This window comes from Pteropus vampyrus, unplaced genomic scaffold, assembly GCF_000151845.1.
Source record: "Pteropus vampyrus isolate Shadow unplaced genomic scaffold, Pvam_2.0 Scaffold2, whole genome shotgun sequence".
NCBI classification, from domain to species: Eukaryota; Metazoa; Chordata; class Mammalia; order Chiroptera; family Pteropodidae; genus Pteropus; species Pteropus vampyrus.
The window spans coordinates 4,317,322-4,332,084 of NW_011888783.1; the positions used below are offsets into that span (position 1 = coordinate 4,317,322).

The window sequence follows — 14,763 nt, forward strand, 5'->3', positions numbered from 1 at the left end:
GGCATAAACACTGCTCTCTGCTCGACTTTATCTTCTATCTCCTAAATTTTTCTCTCCTCATATTGTGACTTTCCTCTGGCTGTTTGTCTTTTTCTTCTAAGCCACCTTTTCCTTAAAGAAGTGGTTGTTCCTATCCTTATTCTGAGTATGCTCTAAAGCCAATTTGACTGGGTTTTCATTTCTGAGTTAAAAATCTCTTCTTCATTGACAAAAATCTCTTCCTGATTGTAGTGTTGTCCTTTGACTTTATTTTTGCTTAGAGAAGCAAATCAATTATTTTAATGCATTCCCTTTCCATTTACAAATGTGTGAAAAGAGAGAAATTGAGGGAACAGAGGGCAAGGAAAATGCTCCTACTTTTACCTTTAAAGGTAATATACAGAATTGTTAAGAATACAGGTTAGAGCCAAATTGACATAACTTAAATCCCAGCTTCACTACTATCTATTTGATCTTGGTCAAATTATTTAAAATATAGGCCTATAATCTCTTATCTGAAACAAGTGGAACCAGATGTATTATTAATCTGTTAAAAAAAACGCTAATAGTAAAATTTTAGCTTAGGTTTAGAAGTGAGAATCAGTGGGGCTGCTATTTTTACTTAAGCAGAAAACACGAGGCTCCTTAATAACACAGCCTGTAGGCTGACACCTATGTCTGTGGCTATTCCTGCCCTTGGAAATAAGTGTTTAAGGAGATGTGTTACCAATTTTAGAACGCTAAGTGCATTATTGTCACAGTGCCAAGTTGTGCCAATTTTAAAAAGTAAATTAATAAAGCTGGATAATCCATTACAAAATGATACTACTTAATTAACTGTAAAACTTCACAGCATTTATAAATGGTTATATAATTCACCAAGAAACATGAGAGCCTTCTTAAAGTACCTGCTAAGCATCAGAGGAGCTTGGTTAGTCTCTGAAAGACTTACTGGGCTTGTTAAAAAACCAAAAATCTGCCCCAATTAGGTAATTATGGAGAATAAAATTAAGAAGAAATTGGTAATATTGCTAGTGTTTTCCTTTCACACTATTTTGTTTGGCCACTGAATAATTAGTATTACTTTAAAACTACTGCAGTTTTAAAGATGGCTTAGGATAACCTTAGGAACTAAAAAAATCTATTTTTAAGTTATATAAATAAGTAAAATCAAACAGCAAAGTCTTGTAAAATGCTATAAAAAGTAAAAAAATCAGGCTAATTCAAGGAAACAGAATGTCTATAAGAGACCAAATCAGTACAAAATAAAAAATTAGACCTTACAAGATTCTGTACCCAAGTATTTCTCAACCTAAAAAGCAAAACAAAAATCAAAGACAATATAAACAAAAACTTCTCCCCTTTTTGCTTTTCGACTATGGGCCCCTCTCTCCTTCCTTTCATCTCCAGCTCCCCTATAATCTGGCTTCTTCCTCAATGACCAACTCCAATGGACATTCAGTCCCCTTCTCTTTTTTGAGACTCTGCAGACCCTGACACCAATGGCAACTCTCTTTGTTGGCAAGCATGACACTCTTTCAGTCTTCTGTTTTGTTTTTTTTCTACTTCTTATCTAACACTTCCTCTTTGATCTGGTTTACTGGTTTCTCTTCCTTTGCTTACCTCCTATAAGTGATTATAGCCCCCCTGAATTCCACCATCAGGCCTTTTTTTCTTATTCTCTACTCTCTCTGAGTCATTTCATACACATACACATATACCAGTAATGCTAAGATATAGATGTATAGCCCCTATTTCTTTCACCCTTAAATGCTTACTATCTTTAATTAGCTGTCACAAAAATCTTCTTAATCCCACTACCTTCAAAACTTAATAAAATATTTCATTCCACTTCTACCTTGTTATTCAATTGGTTCCTCCTATATTACTTTACTATGATAAAGAGTCCTGTTACCTACCCAATCTCTCAAACTGATATCTCCTCTCTTCTACTCCGATTCTGCTGAAGTAACTTTGACTGGTCTCCTAACATGAGCCTTTCAATAAACCTCTAGAACACCATGGAGTTATGTTTCTAAAGTAATAACTTAAGTTTTTTTTGGTAAGGATAGTGGAATAAGTCATGTAGAAATTCCCTTCTTCCCCATCCCAACTGCAAATAGATAGCAGTGATAGATAAAATTAGTTTTAACACAAATTTTGAAAGAGCTAACCATTTTCTAAAAAGACAAACATAAAGATGTTATGTGTGCAAAACATAACAGGGTGCGATGGCTGAAGTCAAAAGCCCTGTGTGCTCTAGGATCAGACAACAGCTACATTAGTTGGAAATTAAATTCTGGTATGGACACAGGGAATTAAAATCAGTCTTTCCATTTGAAATGGGTGACTGAGCTACCCCTGCTCCTCCCACCCCAGTACCCCCCAACTCCTTAAAAATATTGTGACCACTATTTGGAGCTGCTTACAAGGGTCACAAGAAAGCACATAGAGAACTCCAAAATCAAGAATAAGGCTAAGCCAAGTCTGCTAGAAAAAGGGGTCTCTAAAATCTTGGAAGGATGAAAGGCATAAACTAATATAACAGGTGATTTTGAACTGCAGCTGGAAATGAGGAAGTATATGCCAAACTATGGAGAGGGAGAGGAAAATCAAAACAAAAACAATAAATCTGCATTCTAGGTGATTTTACAAATTAAAATTTCAAAGCATATAAAATAGCAGAGAATGAGAGAATATTCTCTCAGGAAAGCAGAAATGATAGAGTAATTTGAAAAGGACCTTAAAATTAGTATGTATACCATAGGTTAAAAGAGTAAAGAAAAATAACATCCATTTTTAAACAACCCAGCAAGAAATCAAAACTAGTAGCTATAAACCAAGTTTAGAAGAAAATGAATAAACTCTGAATCCTAGAAATAAAATACATAGAATATATAGTTTGGGGAATAAAAATCAGAAAATAGTGAAGAATTCACCCAGACTCAGCATGGTGTACTGCAAAGATAAAAATATCAAAGAGAGAAAGATGTTGAAAAACAAAAACAAAAAACGAAACTGAAGAAGTTCCATCAAGCCAACAAAGCCACACTGGGAAACTCCTAACAAATGATATCACGCCATTCATAATTAGAAGATTCTTCCCACATGGTGACCCTATTGAAAAAAAAAAAAAAGACCCTCAAAATGAGAAGAGATATATAAAGATTCTCCACATCCAAGGTTCCAAATGGCCTATCTATCTGCCATCCCAGTCCAGTGAAGAGGCCTTGGTAGCTAAGTTTTACAACTCAAAGGTATGGAAAAGGAATAAAAATGGAGTAAGAGGGGCAAACTCTAGCAGGTGGCAAACAACTTAAGATTGCCTTTGGCCAGAAATAAGAAGGGGTCAAAGAAACTCTGATATAGGACAAGTCTCCTTACAAGCCCAGAAAGCATGGAATGGTGAAAAGAGATTTCAACAAATTAAGAAAAAAGGGAAGAAGAGAGAAAACAACTGTCCAGTAGAACAGAGAGCCTTCACGTTTAAAGTAAGCAGACAAACAGGAACAATAATCAAAAAGGCTCTTCCATTAAGAAAATGAATAAGGACAATCTGTCATGAAGTAATTACAATTTAATTTTGTGCTAGAAAAAGAGAGAGGGAAGGAGGGAAGGGGGGAGAAAGGGGGAGAGAGAGGGAGAGAGAGAAAGAAAGAGAGAGAGAGAGAAAGAGAAAGAGAAGGAGGGAGAGGAAGAGAGAGGGGAGAGAGAGAGAGAGAGAGAGAGAGAGAGAGAGAGAGAGGAGAGAGAGAGAGAGAGAGAGAGAGAGAGAGAGAGAGAGCGCGCGCGCGCGCGAGCGAGTGCGAGCAAGCGAGCAAAGGAAGGGAATGGAGGGGCGGGAGAGAGATAAAATGAATTACCCCTGGGTTGCAGAGTAAGTCCTCATCTCATAATGGCACTTGATTCTCCTCAACTCTAGGACCAGGATTTTGATTACTTAACACTCAAGTGGTGCCTGACAGTCAAAAAGCCCAGCCACAAACACCAAGTTTCCAATTACACTTCCAATTCGGGGAGGTGGGTGGTGGTGGAAGATAGCAAGAGAATGAGAGACTTGGAGAAAAAAGACCTGAAAAGCAAAACAAAACTGACCTCCTAAGATAAAGAGATAATTTAAGGAACAAATTAAAAAACGGAAACAAAAATTTAGTATCTTCAGAGAGATTCAAGATTTTGTATCCATAAAACAATAAGAAGTCATGAAAAAGCAATACAATTTTGAAATTCTCTTGGAAATTAAACGTAAAACTTAAAAAAAAAAAGTCAGCAGAACAGATAAACGAATCAGAGAGATCTCTGAAACTTATAGGAAAAACAAAAAGATGAAACACTTGAGAAAAGCAAGAGAAAAATAAGAGGAGGTTCTTATCAACAATATGGAGCTTCACTAAAAAACAGAAAAATTATCAAAGTGATGACAGATGGAGGTATATAACCCAGAGCTGAAAAAGAAATGAGTCTTCAAATTCAAAAGGTGCTCTGAGTAATAAACAAATGAATAATAAAAGACAAACATCTACCCACATCCTTGTAAAATTTAAGAACAATGATGAAGGAAAGATGCTAAGAACTTTCAGAAAGAAAAAAACATACTGCCTAGAAAAAATTGGAATGCATTAATCTTCCCATCAGCAACAATAGATGATCAAAGATACTCAATGTCTTCAAGTTTTGAAGAAAAATTACTTTTCAATCTAGAATTCTATGTCTACCAGACTACCAATATGAGAAAGTGCAAAATAAAGTCTCATGTTTCCTTTCTGTGGAAGTCACTTAAAAGATGACTATCAAAAAAATGAGAATGAATATCAAGAAAGGAAGACATTGGATACAAGACATAGTGGAAATAACCAGTACTCCTATGAAAAGAAATCCCAGGATGAGTTGTGCATAATGCAATCAATCCAAATAAGAAATAAGTGGGTTCTAGGAACAGTGAGTTCAAAAAGAATGGAATGAAATAAATGGATTAGCAATTACAGCTAGAATAACTAAAAGAGCTGGATTTTATTGCTGTCGTGATAAAGAAAATTTCTTCACTTAAAAAAGAAAATCTTTTGGAAAATCTAGAAAAAGCAAAAAGTTACGTAAGATAGTCTATATATAAAGCATGACAAACATGACAAATTTTGAGCAACTGATGGGAGAAAACAAAGATTCATTTAATTGGGACAATAGAGGTATCCTCATCTGTAAGACACAGAGACATAACATTGGATACTTAGAGAGGAAATGTAACCCTAGCACAATACTTGGGTTTGCAATGAAGGTTATTCATAGTTGTAGTAATATAAACTTCATACAAATTTTCAATTTGTAGAATCAATCTTCAAACAAAAAATGGAAGGTTTAAAAAATGCTTATCTGAAAAATCAGGTTATTAAACTTGATAACATAAAAGTAGAACTGACATGATTGAGAGAGGAAAGGGCTAGTAAGAGTGGGAGTGTTAATAACTACAGCTAATATTATAGTGACTCAAGAGGACTGTCTGAAGTTGACAGATCAAGAAAAAGAAGCTGGAGTATGTGTAGAATGAGAAAGAGAAAACAAAGGTAAGAGAGCCCAACTTCTTCTCCTTCATAGTGGAAAGTAAACAGATGAGATCCTAAATTAAAAATCATCAACAGAGTTAATGTAAATACAATATCTAAAATTAAAAACAACAAGCAGAATAGATAAAAAGAGAAGTAGACTGGGGAGACAGGTTTAATATAAGCTCTGTATGTATCTTCTTTTTTACCTTATACACATCTCTGATATAAATGTTAAAAAGAAAAAAGCTCTTGCCACCCCAAACCCCCTAAAAGGGAAATAACTTAACAGTTTCACTGGTAAATTAGAATTTTTCAAGAACATTTTTGTTGCGTACCTGAGATTCTTCAGAGTGGTACTGAAATGATTCCATATTTCCCATAACAGCAGTCCCCAGAACGGACATGAGAGCCATCTTATGATCTGATACTCTAGTTTTATGCCATATAACTGCCTAGGGGAAAAAACGGCACAAACAACTTTTAACACAATTTATATTCACTCAAGTACTAATACCATTTATTTCTATATTTAGCATTCATCCCTAGTTTATATTTTCAGTATCATTTAGAAGAGATGCATGAAAAGAGATGCATACAAAGTCTGAGAGAGCTCTGGTTCTGAATTTTAGTGGCTGTATGTGTTGCAGTGTACAATCTATTTCACTTCCCTTAACCTGTTTTCTCCTGTCTGTAAGATGACTGAGAATAGTTATCTCCTGGAGTTGTTGGAAGATGAAAATATATAATGTAGGCAAACACAAAGGTCAGTGCCTGGAATAAAACAGTTTCATTAAATATTAATTCTCTCTTTTCTTTTAAACTTCAGAGTACATACTTCAGAGTATATTTAAATTAAATTTTTACTCGAAGTAAAGTATTATTATAAAGACTAACAGCTATGCTATAAAATTTCTGTAAATAGTCGAACTGGTATAAAATTTGGGGACAATGCATGCTCTTTAAAATTACCTTTGTAATTACCTTTCATATACACAGAACTTACAAAAAGCTACCTGAACCTCACAAACTTAAAAGCTGAATAATGAGCTTGCATTTTTTTTTCACTGCAAGTATGTAATAGTTTAAGAGAGTCATGGACCAAAGTTCGGCTGTGAAGTGCATGATCAGGTATGATATATTGCAATTTCTTCAGTTAACAAGGTTCAATTATAGTCAAATCTCTTGAGAAACCATCAATACAGACACATTTGTTCATTCAACAAAAATTCACTTAGCACCTCCTAAATCCTGAGAAAAATGTGTAAAGGGCCTGAAAGAAAACATCAGCATTCAAGGAGCAGGCAGAGGGGAAAAAAAGATCATAAAGGAGTGGCCACAGAAGCAGGAAGCCTGCAGGACAGTGTGGCACAACAGACCAAGGGAGTTTTTAAGAAGTAGTAGCCAAAAGTGACCAATATCAAGAAACCAAGAGGAAAAGATATGTGGCCACAGGATTTAGCCATCAGGAAGGTGAGGACAGTTCTAGGGAGGTAAGGTAACCAAAGTCAAATTTCAGTGATTGAAGAGTGACTACAGAGAGAACATAAAAAGTGAACCTATACAACTCAGAAAGTCAGACTGTAAAGTCAAAGCATATAGAGTGATAACTAGAGGCAGGTGTGGATCAAGAGAAGGACTTACAATGACACACTTGAAAAGGAAGCAGTGAAAGAATAGGTATACAAACAAGTAGGTTTGTAGATTCAATGGCTGGAGGTTGAGTAAGCTCCTGTTTGTTTGTTTGTTTTTGTAATGTAGAAAGGTTACGTGCTGTAAGTGAAAAGACATTGATTTAAATAATTTTTCAGTATTGCTTTGAAAGTTATCTGAAATAGAAAAAGGACATTAAGTACATGAAATCAAAATTTAAAAGTAAATTGCAAATAATTAAAATTAAGATATAGGTTCAACGTATACATTTCCAAACAAAAAGTTATGTTTTGGTAATTACATTTACACTTAAAGGACAATACAATAGACTATTTAAAACTGGAAGTGCTCTAGGAAAAATGGGATGTAGAGTCACATCAGTATTTTTAATCCTTAATTTCATCACATATTATAATATATAAATATTTTGGCCACATTAATTTTTTGGAGAAACTCATTTTGAATTTATTCATCAAATATTTATTGAACATCTACTTTGTACCAGATTCTATGCTAAAAGCTGGGAACAGAAAAATAAAAGGACAAAGTTCTAGTTCCTAAGGAGAACTGAGTTCTTATATTTATAAAAATATAAAAAGAAAATAAGATATTAAAATAATTATAATGTATTATGAAAACTGCTATTACAAAACACAGTGGGAACTTATAGAAGAAACCTAAGTCTACTTCACAGAGCAGTTGCATGTGCGGAGAGATTTTTGCCCACTCACAAATCATGGGCAAAAGCATGGAAGCACAGAGCATACGCCTTGCTGGAGATGAAGCTGTACAAATAAAAAGGGGCAAGATCGTGAGTAACCTAGTATATCACGCAAAGAAGTTTACAGTTTCTCTTATATGCAATGTAGAACCACTGCAGAAATCTCACTGGGAGAATGCCATGATCAGATATGGATGTTAGAAAGAGATCTTTGGACCCTGAGGACATTATTCTGGTGAGGTAAGTCAGAGAAAGAAATACTGTATGATACCACTCATGTGTGGAATCTAAAACAAACAGGTAGAAACAGAGTAAAATAGTTAATAGGGGGTGGGGGATAAGGAAATAAGGCAGATGTCATTTAGTGGCACGACCTTGCAACGAGTAGTAGCTATAGTCCTAGAGAGCTAATGCATAGTATAGCGAATATAGACAATACTGTATTATAATCATCGAAGTTGCTAATGGACTAGAACATAATTTTTCTGACCACTATAAAGAAATGATAATTACATAATGTGATCAGTACTAATTATTACTACAGTAGTAATCATATACAACATGTAAATGTATCAAATTAACATGTACATCTTAAATTTACATAATGTTTCAAGTCAAATGTATTTCAGTTAAAAAAAAAGATCTCTGGTAAGGATGCTTTAGTGAGAACTGAAGCTAGAGCAGCATAGGTTTTTTAAAAATGTGATTATATTACTCCAACTCAGATTCTCAACTTTTACTGAGGATATACAAAATGGATGAAGTTCACTTTCTCAAAATATTCTCAAAGGTAATGAAGATTATGTGTAATTCCTGGCACACTAGCTGTAATGCTACTGCTTTCTCTTTCACTCACAAAAATACAATGGAATGCAAGTCAGTATAAGTGATATTTACAGGATTATTCCTTTAATTTTTTTAAGGTAAAACATTTGCAAATTTTGGTATTTTATTAATATTAACACTGTGGCTGAGTATCACTGGACTAGGTAACAGAACCAAACACATTGGTAAGAGGGAAAGAGGACACGGAGAGACTAAAGGATATGAAATAAACTTGATGTGACATAATGACTGACTGCATTTGAAGAAAAAGAAAAGAATCAGGAACATGATTGAGTCCCTGGTACCAAGAATACTATCAGGTACCCAGAGGGCCCAATAAACACTAATTTGTTGAAGGAATGAACAAAGGAATACATTTTTCTAGAGAAAAGTCAGTCTAGTGGAGTTGAAAACTTAACTCTTTGTCTTTAAAGACTGAGACTGCTGGTTGCCATACCACTACACAGGTTAGATATTATGTCTTGTCTACTACTTTACATTAGGAAATCTAAAGCAACTTTTTCTTTTAAAAAAAATATAGTAATTTTATTGAAGTATAATTCATACACCATTACAATTCACCTACTTTAAGTGTACAATTCAATGGTTTTTAGTATATTTACCAAGTTGTACAAGTATTACCACAATCTAATTTTGGAACAATTTCATCACTCCAAAAAAGAAACTCTGTACCCATTAGCAGTCACTCCCCACTTCTGCCCACCTACACCGTAGGTAATCACTAAATTACTTTCTGTCTATATAAATTTGCCTACCTTGGGTATTTCATATAAATGGAATTATACAGCACACAGTCTTTTGTGAGTGACTTCTTTCATTTAGCATAATGTGTCAAGGTTTACTCATGTTGTACCAGTACTTCATTCCTTTTTTAATGGCTAAATAAGATTCCATTGCATGGATATACATTTGAATTATCCTTTCACCAGATAATGAACATTTGTGCTGTTCCCACTTTTTGGCTCTAATGTATGATGCTGTTATGAGTATTCGTGTACAAGTTTTTGTTTGGACATACATGTTCATTTTTCTTGGGTATATACCAAGGAGTGGAGATGCTGGGTAATATAGTAACTGTTTATTTTTCAAGGAACCGCCAGATTGTCATCTTTGCATTTCCTGTGTGCATGTGTTTGTGAGTGTGTACAAAAAGGATAATGATTGTTGGCTTCTGTTATGATGGCTGTTACTCTGAGCCAGCCAAGAGGCAATGATTTAAGGGATAATATTTAAAATAATAGAAAAGAGGTAAAGTTCTGAATAATCTGAAACTGTACTGGAGTGAAATGTCTCTTGCTTCATACTTTCCATATCATGTTACTTTTAACAAAAAAGTTGAGCAATAAAAACTTAAATTCACAAAAAATATATCTCTTTAAAGCTATGCTAGCTCTGATACTGACATACATATATATAAAATATACTTGGAATAAAGTTGTAAAGAAAATATTTCAAGAAAACTTAGTTTTCAAAATGCCTGCACTGTATACAGTTATAAAGCCTGTATTATGTAAATATATTGTTCAGTTTGTATTAGAATGATGCCTCAGGTGATGCCTAAGATATAAATCTTTGTTAAATAATGCAAAGATGCTATTTCACTGCCTGACCTGCTGAATAGCTAGCATACAGAATTATAAAAAGATCACTTGAGGAAATAGGTTCTTAAAAAGCTGTAAAATATGAGAACTATTAAATGTGAAAAAAATGTTTTTAAGTAAATACTGCTAATAGTTCTGGAGCATTATTTCACACCAAGCAATTACTTTATCAGATCTAAAGGGGCTAATTTGGAAGTATTTTCTAAACTAGTTACAGTTGGGTTAGCAATAAATGATGAAGAGGTCTGCCAAAAAAGTAAATCTTCACTATTAGGCAATGAAGATTCATTTTCAAAACAGGATCTATTATTAAAGAACTATACAATAAAATGTGGTAATTAAAAATTAAGAATCTAGAAGAAACTGAATTTTTAAATACAACATTTTCTATAGCATCTAGTTTTTAGTGTGCTTTCCCCATCATTTAATCAATCCTATATTAATTTCTAAAAGAGATTTTCTTTTCACTTCCTGAAGTTTTTCACATATTTTGCCCTTAGGCCAAAAGCTTAACATGTGCTAAAAATACACACACATACCCCCATATGTTTTCTATCTAGGTCACACAAAGTCGGCACATCTAAATGTGCCAAGTAAGAATCCGACTCTAGTCAGTATGATGACATAGCAAAAAACACCTCAATCAAAAATATATTATTACATGCACACCATGAAATTGATTGAAGTTAGCCAAATATATCTTGCTGCTGTTCCTACTTCAATGACATGCTATTTGAAGGAAATGAAATTAGATGAGAATACTCAGTATTTAATTAGTAAACCTCAATTGTGAAGGCAATTTGTGATAATGGAAAAAAGGAGGTTGCAAACAGATGATGAACAATTAAAAAATGTAATGCTAACAAGACTATCTGAGCAAAAGAGACTCTTTCATTAATATGGAAAAAAAAGCATACAATGGCCTAGAGAACAACCTAAGTTTTCATGCAAATTATATGCACAGATGTACTAAGAAGTTCACATTTAAATTTCTTAAAAGTTAGAAGTTTTAACTATTTCCAAAGTCTTCTAGGTTGATATAACTAATCTGTATCAATTGCTTTCCTCTCCTGGATTTGTATTTGTACTGACTCCGGATCAAAAAAAAGCAGTGGCACAAACAATATAGGAAAAGGCAATTTTCTTCCTCTCTGGCAATATGACAATATTAGCTATAGATGCTTATCACTAAGACGGTGCTAAATGTTTTAAATTCAGTGTAAATTATGAATTATTCCAGTACAATAGCAATACTACTGTTAAAGAACATCACGTTCTATTAAATAATAAGTATTAACATGACTCGATTCATGCTAAGTAATCTTAGACTTTAAAAAAGAATTCTGTCTTGGTAAAATAAATTCAGCACAATTTCGAATTTAATATCTCTTATCCTTACTTTGCTTAAATGTTTATTTTATTTTATTCCTTTTTTTCAAATAGTATGTGCATAATTATTTCCCCCTGAAAGTTACAAAGAAATTAGCAACTTTACCTTTGAGGGGAGGGGTTGCTTATAAACACTAGGCAGATGAGAGACAGAGTAATTTTTTCACTCTACCTTTTCATAATTTTTGGTTTTTGAACCATGTAAAGCTATGATTTATTCAAAGAAGTAAATAAAAATTTAAAAACATAGTTAATCTTTGCATAACTTTCAAAGGGAGAATACAGATATTCATTCTTTGTGATCTTTAAAACTAGAAAGATTATTTCCAATTGCTAATCAAACCTTGTCTTACCTACATCGGAAATGTTTTTCTCATTTAGACTCTCTCCATGTTCTGTGCAACTACCTGGACTATCGAACCAGCTTCTTCAATTACATTACTAAACATAATTTGGCCCATCCTCCAACTGTCATGAGAATTATCTTATTCTGTTAGTCTCCTACTGAAACTCCTTAATTTGTTCCCTTTGACCACCTGGTAAGAAGTCCACATTACCATGAAAGTCACAAGAGGTGCTTTAGAATGTAGACCCAAGCAATCTTTCCAGCCTCATCTCCTATTTTCCTACATTACTTTCAGCCTTCTCTGACCTCTGATGACTCTTTGACCTTGCAAGGGCTTTGAATACCTTTGCCCACCTAGTCTTTCTCAAGAACCAGTTCTAAGGCCACCTCCTCTGAAAATCCTTTTTGAACCTAACCAGAGCTTAATAACTTCCTTCAGATTACCCATACTTCTCAAGACTGTTTACAGAAAGCTCTTCTTGGAACACTGAGGCAATCGTTACTTCCTCCCATATTTAACTTTACAGAAAAGGTTATTTTTAAGTCAAGCTGTTATTGCTGAATAGAACACCTCATCTATTACATTTTGTTTTCCATGAGGCTTTTTTCCATACTTGCTCTTACCTCTCCCTAACACATTCTAAATGAAGCTACCCCATCCATCTCTTCTGCAATGCAACTCCATTCACCACATGGTTCTCAAGCTGTTCTCTTTCCAGATCAAGACCAATAATGGAGAGAAAATCCACACAGAAGATCAATAAGGAATCAGAGGACTGGAACAATACTATAAATCAAATAGACCTAACATACATATAGCGATCTCCCCTCTACAGTAGCAAAATACACATTCTTCTCAAGCTCACATGGATCCTTCCCCAGGATAGATCATATTAGGTCACAAAACAAGTCTTAACAAATTTAAGACAAACATACCAAGTATTTTTTCTGACCACAATGGAATGGAACTAGAAATCAAGAGCAAAAGAAAAACTAGAAAATTCACAATATGTGGAAATTAAATAACACACTCTTGAACAACCATTGGGTCAAAGAAGAAAAAAGAAAATTAGAAAATATTTCAAGATAAACGAAAATGAAAATATAACATACCAAAACTTAGGAGAATCAGCAAAACAGCGAAGTTCATAGCAATAAACACCTACACTAAAAAAGATGTGAAACAACCTAACTATATACCTCAAAGAGGGAAATAAAGATTAGTGCAGAGCGTAAATAAATAAAATAGAAAATAAATGGAAAAATATCAACAAAAGTAAGAGCTGGTTTTTTTGAAAAGAAACAACTGACAAACCCTTAGCTAGACTACAAAAAAAAAGACAAATAAAATTAGAAATGAAAGAAGAGATGCTACAACTAATGCCATAGAAGGTATAAAAAAAATCGTGAGACTATATGAACAATTATATGCCAACAACCTAAAAGCAAAGGTTCAATTCCTAGAAACATACAACCTAACTAGTGTCACTGCTTACAGCCTCCTATAATTCTTCCCTGTATACCACTACCAAACTAATTATCAGAGGTAATACCTCCATCAAATCACTTGTTTACTTCTGGTTTTCTATTTAAAAAAAAAAAAAAAAAAAAAGATTAAGCCTAGCATTATAAGCCTTTATAACCTAGCCTCAAATTCTCTTTCAAGATTTATCTTCTTCTGTTCCTTTATATAAAATCCCTGCTCACCTAAATCGACTTATTCACTGACCCTAAGTGTACTCTGCACTTTCATATCTTCATCTTTTAAGTTCATACGATTTCTCTACCTAGAACGATCCTGATCTATTTATTAACATTGCCAAAGTCTACTGTAATAGAATCCTTCTATGATGTACCCACCTGGGTGCGAGGGGTCCTAGGTAAGATCACTTTTATAGTTTGTTCCTAGTGTACTGAATCAATAACACTGACATGAGAAATGGCCAAAGTCAGTGCTCCCTCTTCTGTGACTTTCTGAGTCCCTCCAAAGGGTTCATGGACCAGCAACAACTGCATCACCTGGAGATTTGTCGGATATGTAGAATCTCAGGCCCTCCCTGATCTACTGAGAATCTGCATTTTTAACAAGATCTCAGGTGATCTGAATGCATATTAAAGTTTGTTTAAAGCACTGATGTAGGAGACCAGGAGAGAAAATGGACTAGAGAAACACAAATACCAGGAAGCACTAAGATTAGGGATCATGAATTTAAAGTCGTACTAATCAGGAGGGGTATGTTTTTCCAGCTACATTTAGCTATATTGGTTCAGGCACTAAGAAGACAGAAATGAATTTAACCAGGATTTTGTTAGTCAAACAAGTACAGTTGAGGGAGGAGAAAGAAATTAAAGGAATGCCCAAGGAAAGAATGATAATCATGGGCCATATAATTTAAGCAGGGGAAGCAGAGAACTGAGAACATTGGGGACAAAAAGGCAGAAGGGTCAAGCAAGGATCACAGGTCCAACGGAGTCTAATAAGGATTGTTGCAGGGAGTAAGCTGGAGAGACAGGAGGAGGTGGTGGCAGAGGGTGGAATACTTAACTTGAAATTATGAAGGAGGTGCAGTTTGGGGCAATGACAAGGTCTAAGGTTTAGCCACAGGAATTAATGGCTGAGGCAGGGCGGAGAATAAAATCACTGAAGAGGTGTAAAAGATCTGAGAATCTAGAAAGACTACCTATAGAAAT

The 14,763-nt window shown here is 34.3% G+C and overlaps 1 protein-coding gene across 8 annotated transcripts in view; it reads right to left on the reverse strand.

The window, feature by feature from the left end:
- The window catches only part of PMS1 (PMS1 homolog 1, mismatch repair system component), a 66,983-nt gene that overhangs the window by 24,092 nt on the left and 28,128 nt on the right, over window positions 1-14,763 (reverse strand). For all 8 annotated transcript variants that reach the window (XM_011356133.2, XM_011356107.2, XM_023528870.1 and 5 more), the window contains one exon: window positions 5,855-5,971. In XM_011356133.2, coding sequence (XP_011354435.1) covers window positions 5,855-5,971 — 117 coding nt within the window. The remainder of the gene's footprint in view (window positions 1-5,854; window positions 5,972-14,763) is intronic.